Source organism: Ascaphus truei, chromosome 4 (genome assembly GCF_040206685.1).
Source record: "Ascaphus truei isolate aAscTru1 chromosome 4, aAscTru1.hap1, whole genome shotgun sequence".
NCBI classification, from domain to species: Eukaryota; Metazoa; Chordata; class Amphibia; order Anura; family Ascaphidae; genus Ascaphus; species Ascaphus truei.
In genome coordinates this window covers 347,389,239-347,410,482 of record NC_134486.1, presented here as the reverse complement: position 1 = coordinate 347,410,482, position 21,244 = coordinate 347,389,239, and the positions used below count along the sequence as shown (strand labels likewise).

Genomic DNA, 21,244 nt, shown 5'->3' with positions numbered 1-21,244 from the left:
TTTAGACAAACTCATCTACTATGTAACTTAAGTTAATGCCTCACATTAAGTCAATAACGGACCTTTGTTGGTTTGGGCCCATGTTATTTGAAGATAACATAATGTAGTGATACTGTAATTAGATCAGCAGCTGTAAAGATTCCCAGTCATGACTTTCCCCAGCAGAAGAAAACTTACATCTATAGTATTTTCCATTGTGTCACTAATAAATTGCACATTTTATTAATGTGAAATAGGATATTTGTTCTGATTTAAGATAAAAAATGTAAACCTGCAATTTTTAGCAGATACTGTAACTGTGATTTTTTTAAATGAAATGTGACCTTGCTTCCAATTTGCATATTTATTAATTCAATTTCACAACACTGTTGTTAGCAATATTCTGGGACATGGACAATTAGTTCAACACTTTAAAAGTAATTATTAATTATCTAAAGCAGAGTGCTCCATGGCCTTAATCCAGTGACACAGCACTAATATTGAGAATTGTAGTCAATGACCTTCATTATTACTGATTTCTCTTATGTTTGTTTTATTGTATGCTTAATCATGATTTACATGTAATCTGGAAAGAAAAAAAAATAAATTGTTTGCAGGAATACATTCTAGGCTTGTAAGAAGCAACCACATACAAGTAAGCTTTATTTCTGATCAGCATGACATGTTTATGTGTATAAAAAAATAAAGAACATTAACGGTGAATATTCTGTGTATTATACAATTTTGAAGTACACCATAAACTGTAATACTGATCTGAAAATATGACACTGTATAATTATAACTTAACAATGTATAAATTGTGTGTGTATATATAGAATGAGATGGCTATCATAAAGTTCACCTGATAGTAAGATAAAACATACGATACAAATTAATATTATTGGGTTTTCTCCACCAACAGGTTTAGTCCATATAATGTACTGTAGGACAGTATTTACAAACCAAAAGAAAACTACTTTTCTTTTTTTCAAAATGTTCCACATGGCAGTCATATGCAAAGCCATGCAATAAAAATGTGTATTTAGCTCATTATGGTAATAAAACCAGTAGGGGTATTTTCATAAAGTATGCTTAAATTCATAATGATCTCATGCTTACCCTTACAACTTGGTTTGACATCATCTCCACTCCACGTTCCATTAGCTGTACACTGTAGAAGTCTCAATCTACCAAGATAATAACCCGGACTGCAACTCAGCAAGACTTGAGATCCATACTCATTTAATGAACCTGAAACCAGTCTCCAGATGACATGTTCAGAGAGCTGAGAATCCATGCTTGGACAATTAATAGCTGTAAAATAGCATAACAGGTGAATATTAATGTAATATTCGTAATGCATCCTTTTTGTTGTCACAGAGGTTGAAAGCTCTCTTCTTTACAGTTTTCACCTATCTAAATTTTACAATTCCTGCTCCTCAGGTTTTTTGGAAAGCATTTACATTTTAATTTGTTGCACCAATTGCCCTCATGCTTACTTCCTCCTTTCACTGCACCAAATGTATCTATTTTTTTAACATATTTGCTACAAATACATAATGCAATGGTTTCTGTTACTACAGTTTTCCTTAAATATACTGATTGAGTCAAGCAATTATTATATTGAGGAACTTTAAACATTGACAGTGAGCTAATGAGGTGCCTGCTGGATAACAAGTCTTAACCTCTTTATACAGGCCAGGGGTGTGTTGGCCAATGATGCCCAAGTCTAGCTACAGTATATACTATATATAGTGCAAAATAAATGAGTTCTTAAGTATTAGGTGATAACTTTTTTATTTGGACTAACAATTTATGTCATAGGACAAGCTTTCGAGAGTTTTCCTCTCTTCCTCAGGTCAAGCAATACTGATATACAAAGGTTTCTGTGACTCAGACAGGGATTGGAAAAGAAAAAAAATGAGGAATAAAGAACAGAGAGGCACTGGAGGGGTGTTAAAACAGGGATAAGGACGGTGAGAATTAGGGATGGGGGGGGGGTCTGTACATCCACAGCAGCACAGAGGGGGAAGAGGATGCTGGGGGGGAAGGTATAGGATGGCATAATGACAGAGAGGACCATTACAACAAATTATGATAGTGTGTTAGAAACCCTATGTCTGCATTAAGTCCACTTGTTTTGGTGTCAAAGAGTCTTATCATTCTGAGCTCAAATGTTTTCCGTTCTTGGGTGCGTTTGAACATTCCATTGAGGATTTTTATTTTTATATCATTTATGAAATGATCTAGTTGTGAGAAATGATGTCCCACTGGTGAGCAGTATCTTCCTTCTTCATGATGGAGTATGGAGTGTCTGTGCATATTCATTCTGTCTTGTGGTTTTTGGCTGGTTTCCCCAATGTAGCAACCTTGGTCACATTTGTTGCACTGAATCATATACACTACATTCCTGGATGTGCAGCTGTATGATCCTTTAACATTGGATGTTCCATTGTTGTGACTGGCTGTGGGATCTTGGCATATATGTTTGCACAGTTTGCAACATGTGTTATTACATGGTTTTATGCCATTATCAGTGTCTTTAAGTTTGTTGTGAAGTTTTCTGTTGACTAGTTTCTGTTTGAGGTTTGATGGTTGCCAGAAAGCAAGAATGGGAGGTTTGGGGAAGATTTCATTTAATGTCACATCCTCTTCCAGCATGGGTTGCAGATCTTTGATTATTTTTCATATTCCCTCTAGGGTAGGGTTGTATGTGGCCACTAGTGGTATGCGTGTGGTAGGTTCTCTCTGTCTGTATTGTAGAATGTGTTCTTGTGGGGCTTTTAGTGCAGATGTAACAGTTTTGGCAATGGTCTTAGGTTTGTATCCCTTCTGTTTGAACGATTTGGTCAGGGTTGTGAGATGCCTGTTTCTGTCTTCAGTGTCAGAGCATATGCGGTGGTATCTTATAGCCTGGCTGTGTATGATACCTTGTTTTGTATGAGTGGGACGGAAGCTGGAGTTGTGGAGGTAACTGCATCTGTTTGTTGGTTTCTTGTATACAGATGTGTGTAGTTTGCCATCTTTCAGTGTTACTGTTGTGTCTAGAAAGTTTACTAGGTTTGCAGAATCATCCATTTTGAGTTTAATTGAGATATATAGGGGGTCTCCTGAGCTGAACCACATTAATTTCAGCCTCGGGGACCCCCTGCTTCCAGAGTTATAGGCCCAGATATGGGGTGCCGGTATCTCCTTTATTATTTAAACCCCTGGTCACGTGACACAGACGATTTAAAAATGGTGGCGATACTGGAACCTGATGCCACATACCAAGGTCTGTAACTCGGGAAGCAGGGGGTCGCTGAGGCTGAAATCAAAGCGGTTCAGCTCAGTCATTTTTTCCTCCACAATATTTCAAAGATACGCCCTTTCCTCTGTTGCTCGACTGCTAAAACTCTAAAGCTGGCCCTCATTCTCTCCCGTCTCGATTACTGTAACTTCCTGCTGTCCGGCCTTCCTGCCTCTCACCTGTCTCCCCTACAATCTATCCTAAGCGCTGCTGCCAGAATCACTCTACTTTTCCTAAATCTGTCTCAGCGTCTCCCCTGCTGAAATCACTCTCTTGGCTTCCTTTCAAATCCCATATCACACACTCAATTCTCCTCCTCACTTTTAAAGCTTTACACTTCTGCTCCTCCCTACATCTCAGCCCCAATTTCTCGGTGTGCACCATCCCAACTCTTGCATTCTGCTCAAGGATGCCTTCTCTCTACCCCCTTTGTATCTAAAGCCCTCTCCCTCCTTAAACCTTTCCCACTGACTGCCTCTGGAATGCCCTTTCCCTCAATACCGACTAGCACCCTCTCTATCCACCTTTAAGACCCACCTTAAGACACACTTGCTTAAAGAATCATATGAGTAGCCCAATGGCTAATACTATACACAATACATAAAGCTTGGACACTGCAGACACACTTACCAGAATGCCCTCCTACTGTCTCTGTATGTTCTCCCTACCAACCAATTAGATTGTAAACTCTTCGGAGCAGGGACTCCTCTTCCTAAATGTCACTTTTATGTCTGAAGCACTTATTCCCATGATCTGTTATTCGTATTATTTGTTATTTATATGATTGTCACGTGTATTACTTCTGTGAAGCGCTACTGTATGTACATTAATGGCGCTATAAATAAAGACATACATACAGGGGAGAAAATGTGTAATTAAAACAAGTGCAACATAAACCGTATAGAAAATAAATATTTGGATTTTCAGATGACAATCTGGTCTAATTTCTGACAAAATTATATGAAATGCTACAATAATGTAAATAATGAATTACAAGGCCGAATTGCAAAGATATATTGGAATAGTGTCTTTTCTGTAGCTAAATATACAGTATGCTTCTTATGTGAGTGGTAACAGGCCCATTAAAGCAACACCTGGATGAGGATTGTGATGAATGCAAATCAGCATTTGAAAGAACTGCCTAAAAAAAGCTGCAGTAACTCGATACATATTTGTCAAAGAACCCGTTATAGGGTCAGAGGGATAGATTATAAAAAAAAAGGAGTCTTAGTTGATTATACTTTCTTATACTAATAAACTACATACAGTTATGCAACAAAACGATGCTCAAATAAAAAATTCAATTTATTATGCTTTATCAGGGCCATCCATATGCTGCATTCATACTGTACAATTTGCGGTGTCTAAATTACCTATAGCTACCAGAGAATTGAAGCAACTTTAAGCAAAGGATTTCACTTCAAACACATGTGCTAGCCAAAAATCCCAAATAAAATTTATATTTTTTTGACTCATGGAAATAAATTTGTGTGTACATGATCGAAATCACGTTTAAAGTGAAGAAATCATAGTACCAAAATCTCGGGCAAGATATTCTCGATATAATTCTGTAAAATAATCTAGCGTTTCAGATGCTATATATTGACAAAATATTTGTAATTGACATACAGTAAAGTTATGATAACACCCTATGAGATAGTGACACACTTCAGGAACAGGTATCAAAAAGAATCTGTCATACCCCTTCAGATTCCAAAAAACAATGGCAAAAATTGGGAATGGACCTATGTGAATTTTGAACAGCAGATAATTTGTTAGTAGTTGATTATTATTTGTAAGACATCACAAGTGCATAGATTTGACAATGTAAGTCGATGTTTAATACATGGAAAAGCTATAGAATGCAGACTTTTTCACAATATATTAAGTCCATTAGTCATTTCTTCCACAATCAACCTGGATGGCAGAAAAAAGCAGTTTAAACCTTTAAAAGGGCTCTTAAAAAGACTAATTTCAATAACAAAAAAATTTTTTTTTAGACTATGGCAAATAGGGGTGAAAACACAGTAACATTTCCTTGTTTGATAAAAGTAGGTGCAACCCTTATTTGAATGTGTACATTTTTTATTACTGGAATATGTTTTATGGCAGCTACAGTAACTGATGTCCGTAAGGCAGCTCCCAATATGGCCAAGGTCATGTCCACGTTAAGGTAGCAAAGTATGAAGAATTTATTTTTTTACTGTAAAGTGTACATTACATTAAAAAATATATATTTTTTTCCACCTAGACTCATTAGTGGCAGCTGTTAGTATATTATAACATTCGGCACATTTTCTTATTCTTTGTATGGTGTATGTCATGTAGTTCATACAGATCAATGCATTAAGAACAGTTTGCACCAACTTGTACATATCTTTTTCACCAAGAAAAAGTTGGACACATTTGATGCATTAAAATTGCACTAAAGTATACTGTAGCATGCAATTTTTTCTGTATACAGTACATCATTTGCATGTGTGCCACACCAACATCCAAGCTATGCCTTTAACTCCACCCTGTATCTTCATTTTGTTCTTAGTAAAAAAAAAAAAAAGTGATGCACGTGCCTCACAACACATCAAAAAAGGTTTTATTAATTGGCTCCCCAAAATTGTTTACTCACGTTTATGACAAGATCGGTATTTACGACACTTTGTACATGGTCCCAAAGTTTCTCATGCCCATTATTATAAACATGTATTTAGTATTGATTAATTGTTTGAATGTTCTATCCCTACTAGGAACATGGATTGGATCCCCAGGTCAAAACATGTAGAGATTTGAAGGCCAGATTAGCAATTTTGTCACTAAAGAAGTGCAAGGTTGACCCAGTTTGCATTGCAAATATTTTTCCAATTTTTTTTTTTTTTTTTTTTAAGTTGAACATTTGGGAAAATCTTTCCTTTACAGGTGCGCCAACGAGTATTCTAAAACTTGCCTTGGAAAATCTGGGGCTATCACCAACAAGACCCAGGTACATGCTGGGTACATGCTGCAACATTTTAGTGACATTTCTGCAGAGACTAATGGCCCATGGGATTAACACAGCAAGGGTCCCTGGCAGTCCCATTTAGTTTGAATGGGACTGCCAGGGACCCCCGCTGTTAATCCGATGGGCCATTAGTCTGTCTGCAGAAATGTCACTGAAATGTTGCAGCATGTACCCAGCATGTACCCAGCATGTACCTGGGTCTTGTTGGTGATTGCCCCAGATTTGTTTTAGAATACTCGTCGGCGCTACAGTATGTCACCTAATGTAAGTGCTAATTTATGCAAGAAAACATTATGGATTTTGTGATCGAGGAGACAATTTGAAAAAACAAACTCAAAATGGCAGTGGCACATTGCTTGTTAATTTGCTGCATAAAATTAATTGGCTAGGACCATTTAAAGTTCTGGTTACATTAGTTTAGAAAGAGCATGGAAGAGCAATAACATTTGATTAAAAAAAAGATATATTTCACATGTATTAAACTAAACCAGATGCTTGGAAACTGTAGTGTCACCGCATACTTTGAGCTCTACTGCTCACACCTGCAGTCCGCTCCCCCTAGCTTCCTTTAAAAGCAGACCACTTCCATGTCCTGGTTGTCAGTTCAATGTGCTGTGTGCATAAAGTAGCACACCTGAGAGATATGTAACAGTGGACTTTCCCAGCATCTGGTTTAGTTCAATGCTATAGCTGTGCCCTGAACAGCAGAGGTTGTGGGGTTTGATTCTGTTGGGCGTGACACCGGTATCCCTTTCATCACAAGGGCCTTTAGACTTGGCAGTATGGAAATATTTTAGGAAATGTGGGGTGTGACTCATTTAAATATACTGTGCATGACTCATAAGCATAAATCCCAGGTACCTCAAGTATGCTCTTTTTGAGCACAGAGGTCTCTCCCTATGTTATTTAGAGGGAGGTTTGGGGGATATATATAAAACGTGAGACATTACTAATTTTAAGTATTTATAGTCCACCTAACCTTCTTGTAAAAGTCCTATTTTAGGCTCTTCAGAGAACTCGCAACAGCTATCTAGCCTCCTTGAGGTGAAGAGAAAAAAAAATGTGAATTGTTTGAAGCAGTTTATCCCTTTGCACTTAACAGAGCTATTTGAATATACAGAGTTCTAAAGAAATGCGAGTTTGCTCATTCCACCAAAATTCGCAGACCTGGGATACGAATTTAAAAAATATTTTCTAAAAACCCTTTTCTGCACAGTTTGGACATGTGTGAAGGAGAAAATAGAAAGGCATGAAGATCGGAAAGGCGTTTTCCCACATGAATTTGCCCTCTCGCAGCTTCTTGAATATGCCCATTTGCTTTCTTTAATCTTATTAGGATCTCTAACATGAATGCCTTCTGACTTCTCTGCCTCTACCAACATGGCCGCTGAGGCAGGAAGTAAGCCTCTTCCTGAGATGGATTGCTCACACCTGCCTTCTTCATTTATAAGGCTTCCCCTCTCTCCTTGCCTGTGCAAGGTACTTCCTACATTTTCTCCTTGTTCCTGTTTTACCTGCCTCAGACCCCTGCCTGCTGCAGGACTACTTTGCCTCTCTCCTGCCCTGACCTCGACCATTCTTGCCTCTCTTCAACCCTAACTCTGGATCTGTGACCTTGACCATCCTGTTGCCTCTCTTCTGCCCAGAATCTTGAAACAGACCCCACCATTCTATTAATTCAGGATTTTAATCCCAGGTACGGGTTGGTCTCTACTCTCCAAATCTGCCTTGTGGGTCTGTCTCCTTGACCAAACAAAGCAAAAATGTCTTGCTATACACCATCCCGACTCTTGCGTTTTGCTCAAGGATATCTTCTCTCTACCCCTTTTGTATCTAAAACCCTCTCCTAGCTTAAACCTTTCTCAATGACTGACCCACTTCTCTGGAATGCCCTTCCCCTCAATATCCACCTTTTAGACCCACCTCAAAATACACCTGCTTAAGGAACCAGATGAGTAGCTCTATGGCTGATAATTAACACCTCATACATAAACCTTGTCCCCTTGCAGACAAACTTACCAGAACACCCTCCTACTGTCTCTGTATGTTTGTCCTACCAACCAATTACATTCTAAGCTCTTCGGAGAAGGGACTCCTTTTCCTTAATGTTACTTTTATGTCTTAAGCACTTCTCCCCTTTATGTGTTATTTATATTATTTATTACTTATACAATTATCCCGTGTATAACTACTGTGAAGCGCTATGTACATTAATGGTGCTATATAAATAAAGACATACATACATACAGCAGTAACATGTTGCACAGGCCACACAATGGATCCCACAGAGGTGGAGAAGGCCATGTCCCTCCAAGGCCAACTCCTAGGTAGGCACTCCAACCACCTGGCTCAGTTCAATACTAAATTGGACTCAATCACCTCCTACTTGCAAACCTTAGCTATCCGTTTTTTTCCCTGCATCCCTTGCCGATTCCTGTTTGGCACGCACTCCTCCAGTTCTGCAAACAGCACCGATTCTGGTAGTACTCAAGGAGCCAACTATCCCCAACCCTGAAGGTTATGCTGGCTCCCCTTCTGGCTTCAGAGGGTTCTTGAATCAGTGCCAGATCCACTTTGATTTGCAACCATCCTCTTTCGATTCCCATCACTCTCAATGGCTTTTACCGGTATCATGTCTCTCCTGGCTGGTGAGGTTCTGACATGGGTGTCACCTTTGTATAAGAGGGGTTCTCCCTTCCTTCACGACTCTGCAGCCTTAATCAAGGCTTTCTGAATGGCCTTCAACACTCCAAATCAGGAAATCACTGCCAAAGCAACTCTTATGCAAATTTAACAAGGGAAATGTAGCATCAGTACTAGGCTATGTCAGCGAAGCCTTGAAGCCCATCAAATGCCTGGCAGAGGCATGTTGGCATGGCAGAGGTCCTATACCTAGGACACAGGGTGGATGGCGGGCAGCTCAAGTGTGAGCCGACTAAGTAGAATCCATCATAGAAGCTGGTACCTCAGACCCATAAGCAGGTGTTAGCTGTCCTGGGGACAGCCGGTATTTAGAAACGTTGGCCCCCACTACAGTTCCCTGCCAAACCATTGACCAACCTGACACTTAAAAGGCTCCCCTGCACAGTGATCTGATCTCTGGAGTGCGAGACCACATTCCAGGCACTCAAAAGTGCCCTACTACCGTAGGCCGCTAGCGATCTAGCTAGAGTGCTAGCGATCCGATCTTGTTAACCCTCATCTACACTAAGCAGTTCCTGGTGCAGACTGATTGCTTCTAACTATAGCATCAGTGCTGGGTGTTTCAGCTCTTTAAACCATGTGGTTTGTCACTTTTTATAGAAGCGAGTTAGAAAATGTGATTTGAAATAGAGAATAGGGTTTTTATTCTCATTTCATTCTGCTACATTTGAACATGCCAAACGAAACCGTTTGACACTGACAACGTCGGAGCTACGGGTATAGGCTCCTATGACTACAAAGCACATCACTGCAAAATGCTCAAAGAACTAGATTTGCCATCACTTGAGTCTAGACGCAAAGTTCATCTCTCCAGTCTTGCCTTCAAATACTTCTTGGGCAAGCTACCCCGTATCTGAACAAGCTCCTCACCCCTACCACACGCAGCACTTACCCCTGAGAACTGACACCAAACACCAAGGGACTTTTCATAGTCCCAAGGTTCAACAAGTATCCAGCCACTCATGCTTCTCTTGCCATGCACCTCACAACTGGAACAACCTACCTCAGACACTCAAAACCCCCACCAGTCTATGTTCTTTAAAAAAAAAAGCTGTCTCACATTTGAATGTGGTCTGTAACTGTTACATACCCCTATAACTTATTTTATCGTTAACTGTTCATGCAATGTCTTCATATTTAATGTATAACAATGTTCACCTAAAGTAATGCAATGTCTTTATATATAATGTATAACCCTGTTTACCTAATGTACCCATGTATTTGTAACCATGTATCTGTCATCATAACTCTGTGCCCAGGACACACTTGAAAATGAGAGGTATTACTCATTGTATTACTTCCTTGTAAAACAGTTTATAAATAAACAGAGTTCTATCTATCTGTGCCTTCCAACTATAAGCACAAACATGTTATCCTTAATCACATTATAGACAATAAAAACACTAGGCGCTCTCTTCTTAAAATCGTGAATCAAGTGACTTGATTGAAAGTGGATTATATAGTGTGCATACAATTATAAACACATTAATAGTGATGAAAAATCAAATAATACTGGAAAAAGTTTATGCTACTCGACAAATGAGGATCATCCTTTGATCCTTTGTAGATAGTGGATAGTGTTGTATGTAGGGAGTGCAGAATCAAATAAATGAGATAAAGAAAAAATGCATATAGTGCAGAATTGCATATAATCCAAAATGGGATGTAGATAGGTATCTTTATAAGTGGGCAATGCCACAACTCACATGGCCCAGCAAGGACAGAAGGCACTGAAAGGTATCTTTAGAAGAGGAATCTCCATCAGCCTGCCTCAGTCCTCTCTGGATACCTGGGAGATGGTCAGTGGAAGAATGCCCTCTCATAATGTGGTCGAGGGGCAATGATCCATTATCATGGCGTAGTGTGTTCCTCACCCAGATAAGATGATACATGGAGAGAGTGCACGTATACAAATATGTTTATAAGTACAGTATTAGCGCATTGGACCAAATTAGGAAACTGTGAGGAAGCAATTATCTTGAGAAATGCATTAAAGAAGACCATGACTTTTTGAGCTTCAGCAGCCGACGTAGGATGACCATGTGGGTTCCTGACCAGCTAGCGTCAGTCTGCAAGCTGAACGCAGAAGTGAGAGTCCCCACAGCTGATGTCTTTGGATCAACACTGCACCGTCTACGTTGCTGCTCACTCTAATTTGGGCCACCGCACTAATACTTATATGTAAGTGCGGATATTTATCTGAATTGTTTTGTACATAAACATATCTTTATATGTACACTCTCTCCATGTATCATCTTATCTGGGTGAGGAACGCACTACACCATGATAAGGGAGCATTGCCCCATCACCACCATATGAGAGGACATTCATCCACGACCATCTCCAGGGTATCTGAGGCAGGCTGAGATTCATCCGCTAACGATACCTTTCAGTGCCTTCTGTCCTTACTGGGCCATGTGAGTTGTGGCAATGCCCACTTATAAAGATACTTATCTACTGTATATACTATTTTAGATTATATGCAATCCTGCACTATATGCACTTTTTCTTTATCTCATTTATATATGATTCTGCACTCTCTAAATACAAAGCTATCCATTATCCTTAATCACATGCAATATAGTTTTTAACATAAACATGACAATGTCATCTTGACTTGGGCTTGTAACATTTTATTGTCTGATAACATTGTTTATAGTTTATGAGCAGCTGACTACACAATGCCCTTGGAAGTAGCTACTAATGTTATAATGGATGAGTCTGATTTATTGAGTTCCTTTTATCTGCTTTAAGATGTAAACAGCTGCTTTATTCCACACTGTGAATTTATGAAGGTAGTGTCATTAGAAATAAAACCTTTTAGCCTTTCATACAGAAATTAATCAGTTGTCATTTGCACAGACTAAATGATTTACCTCAAAGATCACATGTACATTCACCAGAGTTAAACAGGCAAGTTAGTAAACAACTGTTCAGTTGGTCTCTTTTAAGTGCTATGGTAATCAATATTGCCTGCTACTGATTTCTGTAAAACTATCTATGATTATATTTTTGGATTTTCCTTTGTAAAGATACTAATCTTTGTGTACATTTAAGGAAAAAAAGTTGCAAAGTGAACAGTACTTGGAAAATAAATTTAAAAAAAGGTCCTCATTTAGGTTAATGACTTGAGCAATCATATGGTTGATAATAGAAAAAAAACAGGGTACAGTTAAATTGGCATTTGCAAAAAATAATTTAGTCAAGGTTTCAAGAATTCCCGGTACAACAGTTCAAACTGCTCCCTCAGCACAAACTTAGAGCTCTTGAATAGAATTTGTACATTTGAAGGTGAAACAACCTGTCATGATATAGCCATAAAAAGGATATCCTCTTTGCTAAGCATTTTTTAAGTTCTGATCTGGCAGTGGGGATCTGTGCTATAAAACGTTAAAGCTTTGCATTGCTTAACTTACAGGCATAGGAAATCAAACAATTAAGGAGATTTTAGTTTTGTAAAACAATTCTATAAAAAGAATAATTAGCTCTCAATGGGTATTGTAAGGTATCATGTGAATGACTTCAGTGATAACAATTCCTTAATATTAAACTTCAATGGATTTACTATGGACAATTTGTTCTAATCATTATATACTGTACTAATATTAATTAAACTAATTTAAGTTTTGTACAACCTGCAGAAGCACATCTCAGTACTGTGGCAAATGGCTCCTTTGTGTAGCGCTGCCGTTTGCCCAGGCTCTTCGTGACACGGTCCTCTAGGGTTATAAATGAGACAAAAGGATAATACAAAGCATTATGTTGTTTAACTCAGGCTTCTGCCTGCTTTATTTCATCCCACTAAGGGACTGCAGCTTTTACAGATATAGGTAGGAGGCACTCAGTCATTAACCTTCAGTGACACTAAACATTTCAAACACTGTCACTTTAAGAAACTAAAGAAACCCTAAAATAACATCTACTCCTGTCAGGAGTCTAACTTACAGCATATCCTTATCTGCAATTTTGGCTGGGTAAGCCAGTTACCAACTTTAAATAACACACAGATATTACATTGAATTCTTAACGGTCAGATGGGGACAGCGTCCAAATAGATTCTCAGATGCTGCAACATGTGAAGGGGGCATCCTCCCCAAACTCGATACAAGGGAGTAGCATGCCCTAGCCTCCAGAAGAGAGAATGAAGCAGCAAACCTAACTGCAATATATTCCTGTTCCTCAATTAGGAGAGCAGGTGAGGGAAATCAGAGCCATTGTAAAGTCTGGTATGGATTTCCTATCCACCAGCGATAGTGACTGTGGATCTATGGGGCGGATCAGATCCACACTGTCTGCACTTTCTGCTATAAATAAGACAGAAAGCTGCCTACTATCCTGGTACTGTCACATATCCCCCCCCCCCCAACTTGCACCTACTGGAGTGAGCGACCATGGATATATACTTATGAAAAGAAAAGGCCACTAACTAACTTTTTGTACTATACTGTAAGCTACCCATGCTTTTAGAAGATACAAATTTTATTACAGGCCGTCAACCCTGTAACTGGGAGAACTCAAAAGAAATGGGTTCAAAGCACCCCGCTATTTGCACTCATTACCAGGGTTATAATTGGATACTCCTTTATGCCAGATATTCAGATCCCTAACAGGGAACTGAGAGCGACGAAAAATCAAAATTTTTATTCCATAAATCATTAACCACTAAATAGTTAAAATTATAAAATTCCCCACAGAGGAGTAGTGGAGAAGAGAGGAGGGATTAGCTTACTGAATTGCTATGTTAGTCAACCCTGTATACTAATTTGGGGTCTTACCTACATTTACAAAGAAGAGAAAATACAACATTGCAACATTAATGCAGTGCTTATTCTAGAGACATAATATACAATATAACCGTACAAGCGAATTATGTTGCAAGGTTAAGAGTTCGTGACATAGTCCATATGTGTAACCTAATTGGTTAGTTCCAACACGTGTTTTTTTTTTCCTGACTTCCAGTCCCTTACATCCACAGATTTAATTTTTTTTTGTTTTAAATATTTTTTATTGGGTAGACAGAAAACACACAACATCCAGGGACATTGACAAAAAAACATACTGTTATACTTTCAAGAAATATACAGAAATGGTGAAACAGTGGTCAACATATAATCGTATACGATTGAAATGTAGCTTTGTTTTTCAATTTGTAGATGCGTACAGTATACTTATTCCAATCAGTTGGTAGGAGGGGGACCAACTAGCACTGTTAGATTGGTGTCCACTAGGATCGACAAAGAGAAAGGGAAGAGAAAAAAGAAGAGATCATCCACACCACTAACCTACTTTGCATCACACAGAAACTTCTTATAAGTATTTTTAAATTCTTATTTGGGGGTGGGGGGGGCTTTGTTTTTATTCTTTTTTAGATGGTTCGGTTAGGGAACTCCCTTTATTTGTCTTCAAATTGGTTTACAGATGCAGCGGCCGTTATCCGAACATTTCACGATTTGTGTTCCTGGGCATACCCAGGTCGTGCCGCATGATTTCTTCAAACTTTCTCACGCTAAGACGCATGTTTACTAATGTTTTTACTAGTGTCGGCGGTGCACATTCACAGCAGCGTTCATGATGAATAACAAGTGAATGCCGCATTGAATACAGCAGAGTTCATGAAAACGGCTCCGTGAAATGTTTGGATAATGGCCACTGCATCTGTATACTCCGGGTAATCAACCTAAACGTTTATCATCAAATTAGTGATGCAATCCTTAGTTGTCAGGGCTGTTCAATTCAGTTCATTTCACTGCCCCAACCATGGCTCCCAAGTTCTATATAATTAATCGGTCTTATGTTTCAAAAAAGCTGTACATTTTTCCATTAACATCACTGTGTTTGTTCTTTTTTCAACAGTTTGTCTAGAGGGTGTGGCTATCTTCCTCCAGGAGGCCGCCACAGCGCATCTAGCCACAGTCAGTATAAATTACATTAAGCGTCTCATGGGGCGGTCTACATCCTCGACAGGTTTAGCCAGTAGCTAAATCAAAGGGTCCACAGGGATGGACAGATCTGTTGTTTCTTTAATGATTTTTTGGACTATGGACAAAAATATCTGTATGGCCAGGCATGTCCACCAGATATGTACAATATCGCCTTTTTGCCCACAGCCCCCCAACACAGATCAGTCGCCAGAGGGTAGATTTGCTTCAGCCAGCTTGGGGTGAGGTACCAGTAGAAAATAATCTTATAAACATTTTCTTTAATAGTTGTTCATATAGGGGTCTTTGCAGCAAACTCCCAAATGTTCTTCCAATCATCTCGATCAATTTCCACGTTTAAATCAGCCGCCCGTTTGAGCATGTAGTTGTGGTCTGGGGTGTCTACCGAGACCTCCATACCAGCATATATTCTTGTGATCAGGCCTTTTTGGTACAAACCTCTTTTACACAGTACTTCAAAGCTTGAGAGAGGGGGAAATTCCAACTTTGTGCAGATCTTTTGCAGGAAATGCCAGATCTGCAGATATTTAAACATATCTAAGCCTGGTGCTTCATATCTAGTTTGAAGCTCTTGAAAACTAAGAAATTTCCCATTGTGGAATAGATCGGCAATTGCTCTAACATCCCTTGATTTAAATTGGTCGAATTGTTTGGTGCAACATCCCGGGGGAAAGTTGGGGTTGTGAGCATAAAAGTGGCATAAGTTGTGAGGTGGGAGACGGTAGGTTAAATTTGCCCTTGGACTTGGTCCAGGTCTCATCAGGCCCAGCTCAAACCCCTTAGCCAGTAAATCTTTCTTATCTGGGGCCCATAAGGACATTAGCAGAGAAGACGTTCTAGCGTACTGGGATTCTATGTCCAACCAGCAATATTGGGCTGGGTCAGAATCACAAACCACCACTTGCCTTAATTGGGCAGCATGGTAATATTTTGGGATATTTGGGACTCCCATGCCCCCTCTTAGTCTCGAGTTCATCATAACTGACCTAGTGATCCTGGGCCTTTTGCCCTGCCAGATAAAGTGAAATATTCTATGTTGTAAAATTGTTAGTTGGGATCCAGGTATCCAGACCGTGAGGGTCTGGAAGTGATATAATAACCTGGGTAGTATATTCATTTTAACTGAGACTATTCTCCCGATCCACGACACCTGGAATCCTTGCCACTTCGCCAAGTACCTTTTGATCCTGTCAAACAGGGGTGTGTTGTTGCTTTGGTATCGAGAGTGATTGTGCCTAGTCACATTTACTCCCAGATATTAAATGTGAGAGTAACTCCATCTATAGTTAAAATTCAATTTTAGTAATGAAGTCAGCCATTCCCGGTGACATCACCGGAAGTTTCCCACAGACTTTATTTTAATGCTTGCTGTATGCACGCAGTCAAAATTAATAACTTCATCAGGATTTTCCATCCACTTATATTTCAAGGAACTGCAACCCACTTGGCTAAAACATCTTCTGTGGTGGCCTGGGTGTCTTCACTAGTTTGATAAACATCTGAGCACAGCAAATGAAATTGAGGATCTGGATTTTTAAATTCCAGATCAGGGAGTTCGTTATTGGTATTCTCAGGGGGGTGCCTATCTGTTTCTGGAATAACAGCAGTACTATCAAAATCAATTGTTTCTCCTTCCTCTTTGTCATCAGTGAGGGCATTGAGATCACTTTCCATGGTCTCCTTTTGTGAGCAACGTATCACTTTTAGCATTGGAATCTCTTTCTCCAATTTAGTACTAAATGTCCATTCCTTGTAATCCTTTCTCAGGTCTTGCAAAATCGCTGCCAGCTTGCTTTTGAATTCAGCCTGATGTCCGGAATCTATTTCTACTACCCTCTTTTCGTGCCATTTCATGTTATCACTTAAAGAGCATTCAATACTAGATATTTGAGTTTTCCGATCTTGAAGCTGTCCTTCTGCACTTCTTTTTCCACTAATGCAGTTGCCAGTTCAGCTTCTTTGGACTTAAGTCGGAATTCCACATCTCCCAGCTGACTCAGAGCAAGGCTTAAAACTTTTTCCTTTTCTCTATTTCTGACCTGCCGCTGCCGGTGCTCCTCTCGGACCTTTTGCAGCTCCAGCTGTACCTGGGCCCTTTCATTGGACATGAGGTCCAGCAATTTGAGGGCATCGGCCATCTCGTTCTCACAGCGCAGTGTCAGGCCGGCCACTTGACGGAGTGACACCTCCTCCCTATCTTCCTTTTTGGCGAGCTGTATCTTGAGCTCAGCAATCTGCATCTGCAGCTCTGCAATTTGATCCTGCAAGTCTCCTCTCAGGGCTTTCACCTCTTCCCGGTGGTTGCTCTGAGTTTTCATCAGCACTTCCTTCATATTTTGGAGCTCTGCAGATTCCATCCCGAGGATCGCCGCTGCTTGCGATTTCCACACCTTTTTCTCCTGAGTGTATTGACATTTGGGGATGGAGCAGCCTCTCTGTTTCTCCATCTCTTGCTCTTGTTTCTGGAACTTCTCATGCTCCCTCTCAGACAGATTAACCTGGCCTCTTAGCTCCACCTCCAGCAATGCTCTTGTGATGCTCAATGTGACCTTCAGCTCCTCATGCTGCTCTGCGTGGGGACACCGATTACTCAGACGCTCCTGCAGAACTTTTTCTGTTAGCAGCTTTGAAACTTTCTTCTTGCAGGGCCCACTGCTTCTCGTTGGCCTCCTGTAGATGTGCACGCAGCTCTTGCAGCTGGCTCTGGTGTTAATGCTCTGCTTCTGTATGCTCCTCAAGGGTGAGGCATTCTCTTTGCATTCTGCAGTGCTGCCTGTACTTCTAAATTTTCCAGGGCCAATTGTTCCTTCACTTTTTCTGCTTGATGAAGCTTCTCCTTTCTTTCACTAGGCTGGTCAGACAAATCTGAATTTTCCTCTTTCAGACTTGCATTCTCTCTCTTTACAGTCTCTAAATCACTCAGGGCATTCTCATTGGTTGCCTTCAACGTACACAGTTCTGTGTTTAGACCATGACCCTCTTGGTGTGAGTGTTCCACCTCTGTGCTTAGAGTGTGAACCTCTTGTAGATACTTCCCATATTTCTGTTTCAGGTTAGCAATCAGTTTGTTGACTTGTTCTGCTTTTCATCCATGGTAGCAATTGCGGTGTTGGTCCTTTCCAGACTAGTTCCCACCTCCTCCAACTCACTCCGTAAGAGACGCTCTGTTTCCTTCAAAGCTTCATACTCATATAAAGCTGGGAGTATACTCCTCTGTAACTCGGCATTAGCCTCCTGAAACTCGGCATTAATCTCTTGCTCCTTATCCAATCATTCCTGCAGGACATCATAATCATGGTGGACGTTTGGAGTGCAGAAATGAAGGCCTCTTTATCCTGGATTCAGCTTCCCTTTGGTCCTCCTTTTTCTTTGCCACCGTTCCCGTGATGATTCCGCCCGTCACTCCGGTCTGCAGCACATCTCAATGCCTTTCTGACGCAAGTTGTCCCAACATCGCAGGCTCAAGTGGTTCGGTCACTTCCTGTGACTTGAGAAATACTTTTCTTTTTCTTTCTCTTTGCTTTAGTAGCTCCTGAGAGATAAATAGTACTGGGCACACACACTGTTATCAGCTTCCAAAACTTGCTTGCGCTCACAACGCATTGCTTGCTTTGCAGCTGTGGGAGACAGTATTCCTCACGCTGTTCCTGTTTCCACTGTTTGTATTTGAAAATTTGGGGGGACACATCTTTTATGTGACCTTGTTCATGACAAGCATAGCATACTAGATTCATATAGTGGTACAGCTCTCTTCTCAGGGCCACATATGAGTCTTCATCATCCTCCTCATTATTATCATCATCATCATCATCATATGGTCTGAAGGGACACTGGTTTTCATGGTTATGTACATTACAAAACAAACATTTCACGTTGGCCATTTAAAAAACCCGGCAGGGCAAACTTGACACTCAGCCCTTTGCTTATGTTGTTAGCTTTACACAGCATTACACAGCAAAAACATCTGAGAAATAGCTCAAATCATTAGCAGAAAATCCTTTAGACTATAACTTCAAAGCAGGATGTAATATCATGTATTTGTAGAACAGAAACAGAACCTGTATATATTAATTAGCAGTTCCCAAGATTCTATCATAATATAAGACTCTTAATCAATATAAATGTTCTAATCCCCCTTTTAACCCTAACTTATAAGTGGAAAGTAAATTAAACTGTCAGGGCCATGTAATTGTCTTTCATTTCAGGAAAGCTCTGAATGCTGAAGCTTCAGAAAATAACAATGATGAATATCTCTTTCAAAGGCATTTCAACTTTTACAGTATTATAAGCTCAATAAAAACAAATAAGCTAGTGAAACTGATCGAATCACTCCTGATAAAATAAGCAGATATGGTAATAACTTGTCTCTTGCCATAACATATATTTTGCCAAATGATTGTATTGTTAAAAAAAAAAAAAAATGCCTACTGTATTCCATATTCACAAAAATGTACCCCTTGCTTGTTCTGTGATGTTCACTGATGGCACAGGGGACACCACACTGGTAGCCCTTATGACAAAGTGACCACTACTATTTTACTTGTTTCTAGGGCTGATCACATACAAGATGTATGTATCTACTAAGTATTCAATATAACGTGTTTATTTAATGTGTTTAGTGGGCCTGGTGTTTTGCTTTAGATGCCCCCAAAAATCAAGGATTTGGATATGGTCAGTTGGTTTAGGCTTGAATTATGGCAGGAATACAGTATGTGAATAAATCATTATTTAACAGTATCAATAAGTGTATCTTTAGGATTGCCACTTTAAATTAAAGGCTAACCCGGAGACTTTTTGCAATTACATTTATTTATTTTATTTATATATTTATTTCTCTTACCTCCGGCAGTGGCAGCAGCGGCATCTCCCGGCATCACCTCTTGCAAGGTCCAGTCAACATGAGTCTGCATGGCATGTGATATGTCCCGATGCCGCCGATTCAACCGCTGATGCTGCTGCAGCCCAGAGATTTCTCAGGTAAACGCATAGCCCAGAGATACGCGGACAAAACCCGTAGTCTCCGGGTTAAACCCGGAGTGGTGGCAACCCTGTGTACCTTCACATCAATATCTGTATATGGGAGGTGCTGTGTGTATCAAAGTCTCTTCAGATACAATATTAGAAACAAGTATTGCTAAAACATTTAACAATGGAAACAATTCTAGTTAAAGCAATTGAGTTTCTTTCTTTGATAGATATGATACTACCCCCTAACCCCCTCTCACTCCCCAGTTCTGCAGTTGGGACATTTTAATACAGCAAGTTATTCTTTAGACTGGGATAGTACTTGATAAGCAATATCACAGCCATATCTATCAGAGGAATATGATCCATGGGTATAATGTGTTTCTCAGATTTTGCCTTCCTGAACCTGGTCTTTTTTTAAAATCTTACTTGTGGTTGCCGTCTTTGTATTTTGGCAACCCTTGGAATCCAGTCAAGTATCATATTTGAACATTAGTAATTTCTTCTTGTGATGTGTCCGGCCCACTGATATTTTGTTTCTTCACCTTTGTGATAATGTCACAAATGTTTTTTTTTAACTTTCGGACCCATTTATTATTTTTCCTTTCTCTTGGAGTAATATGTAGCTTCCGTACATGAGCAGAGGCAGGATACACTGGTTCAACACTTCCTTTTGAGGTACAGTGGCACAAGATTGTCTTGTGTCTTCTAAATACACTCCTTCCCATCTTCATCCCCCTATTGATTTCATATAAATTGCTCCCATCCTTTAATACTTGCTGGCCGAGATGGGCATAGTGTTAGGGCAGTAGAGTCTTCTAGTTCCATAACATTTATTTTGATCTTTGTAGAGTTCATTCATGTTCAGGCTCTTCTTCTTACTTGCATCAGCAAGTACTCTGATTTTTTTTCTTGTAGGTTTTCTGGACATATGTTGAGAATAACTCTATCTGCAAATTGTAGATGATGCAAGTAGTAACAGTTGATTTTTTTCTTCTTTTTTCTTCCCAATTCAATGTCTTTAACAGTAAATCTTGATTTTTAATTGATTTTGGACACCTGAAGATTTGTTGCACGGTGCAAGACTTAATTTGGGTTCAACACTGAGAATCCATAATTAGCCTAGTGCTTGACAGGACCTGCCAGAATTCTGTAGTATCTCAACATTGTCAAGTTTGACTGTATGTTAATGATATGATTCAGTTGGCTTTTGGTAGAAATCTTGATATCTATGGTATTTGTATCTCTTAGTCATTATAGAGAAGGGTGTTAAGAGTTATCTGTTATCTATGTTACAGTAATGGGCCTTTATATTTTATACTGTGTGGGTGTGATTTATGTGTTTGGTCCTGTGTGGGGCTCCTCCCACAACGT

The 21,244-nt window shown here is 39.7% G+C and overlaps 1 protein-coding gene across 1 annotated transcript in view; it reads right to left on the bottom strand.

Moving 5' to 3' along the window:
* Positions 1-21,244, bottom strand: part of CSMD1 (CUB and Sushi multiple domains 1) — a 2,556,145-nt gene that overhangs the window by 162,879 nt on the left and 2,372,022 nt on the right. Inside the window, exon 51 of the mRNA XM_075598211.1 lies at positions 1,099-1,293. Coding sequence (XP_075454326.1) covers positions 1,099-1,293 — 195 coding nt within the window. The remainder of the gene's footprint in view (positions 1-1,098; positions 1,294-21,244) is intronic.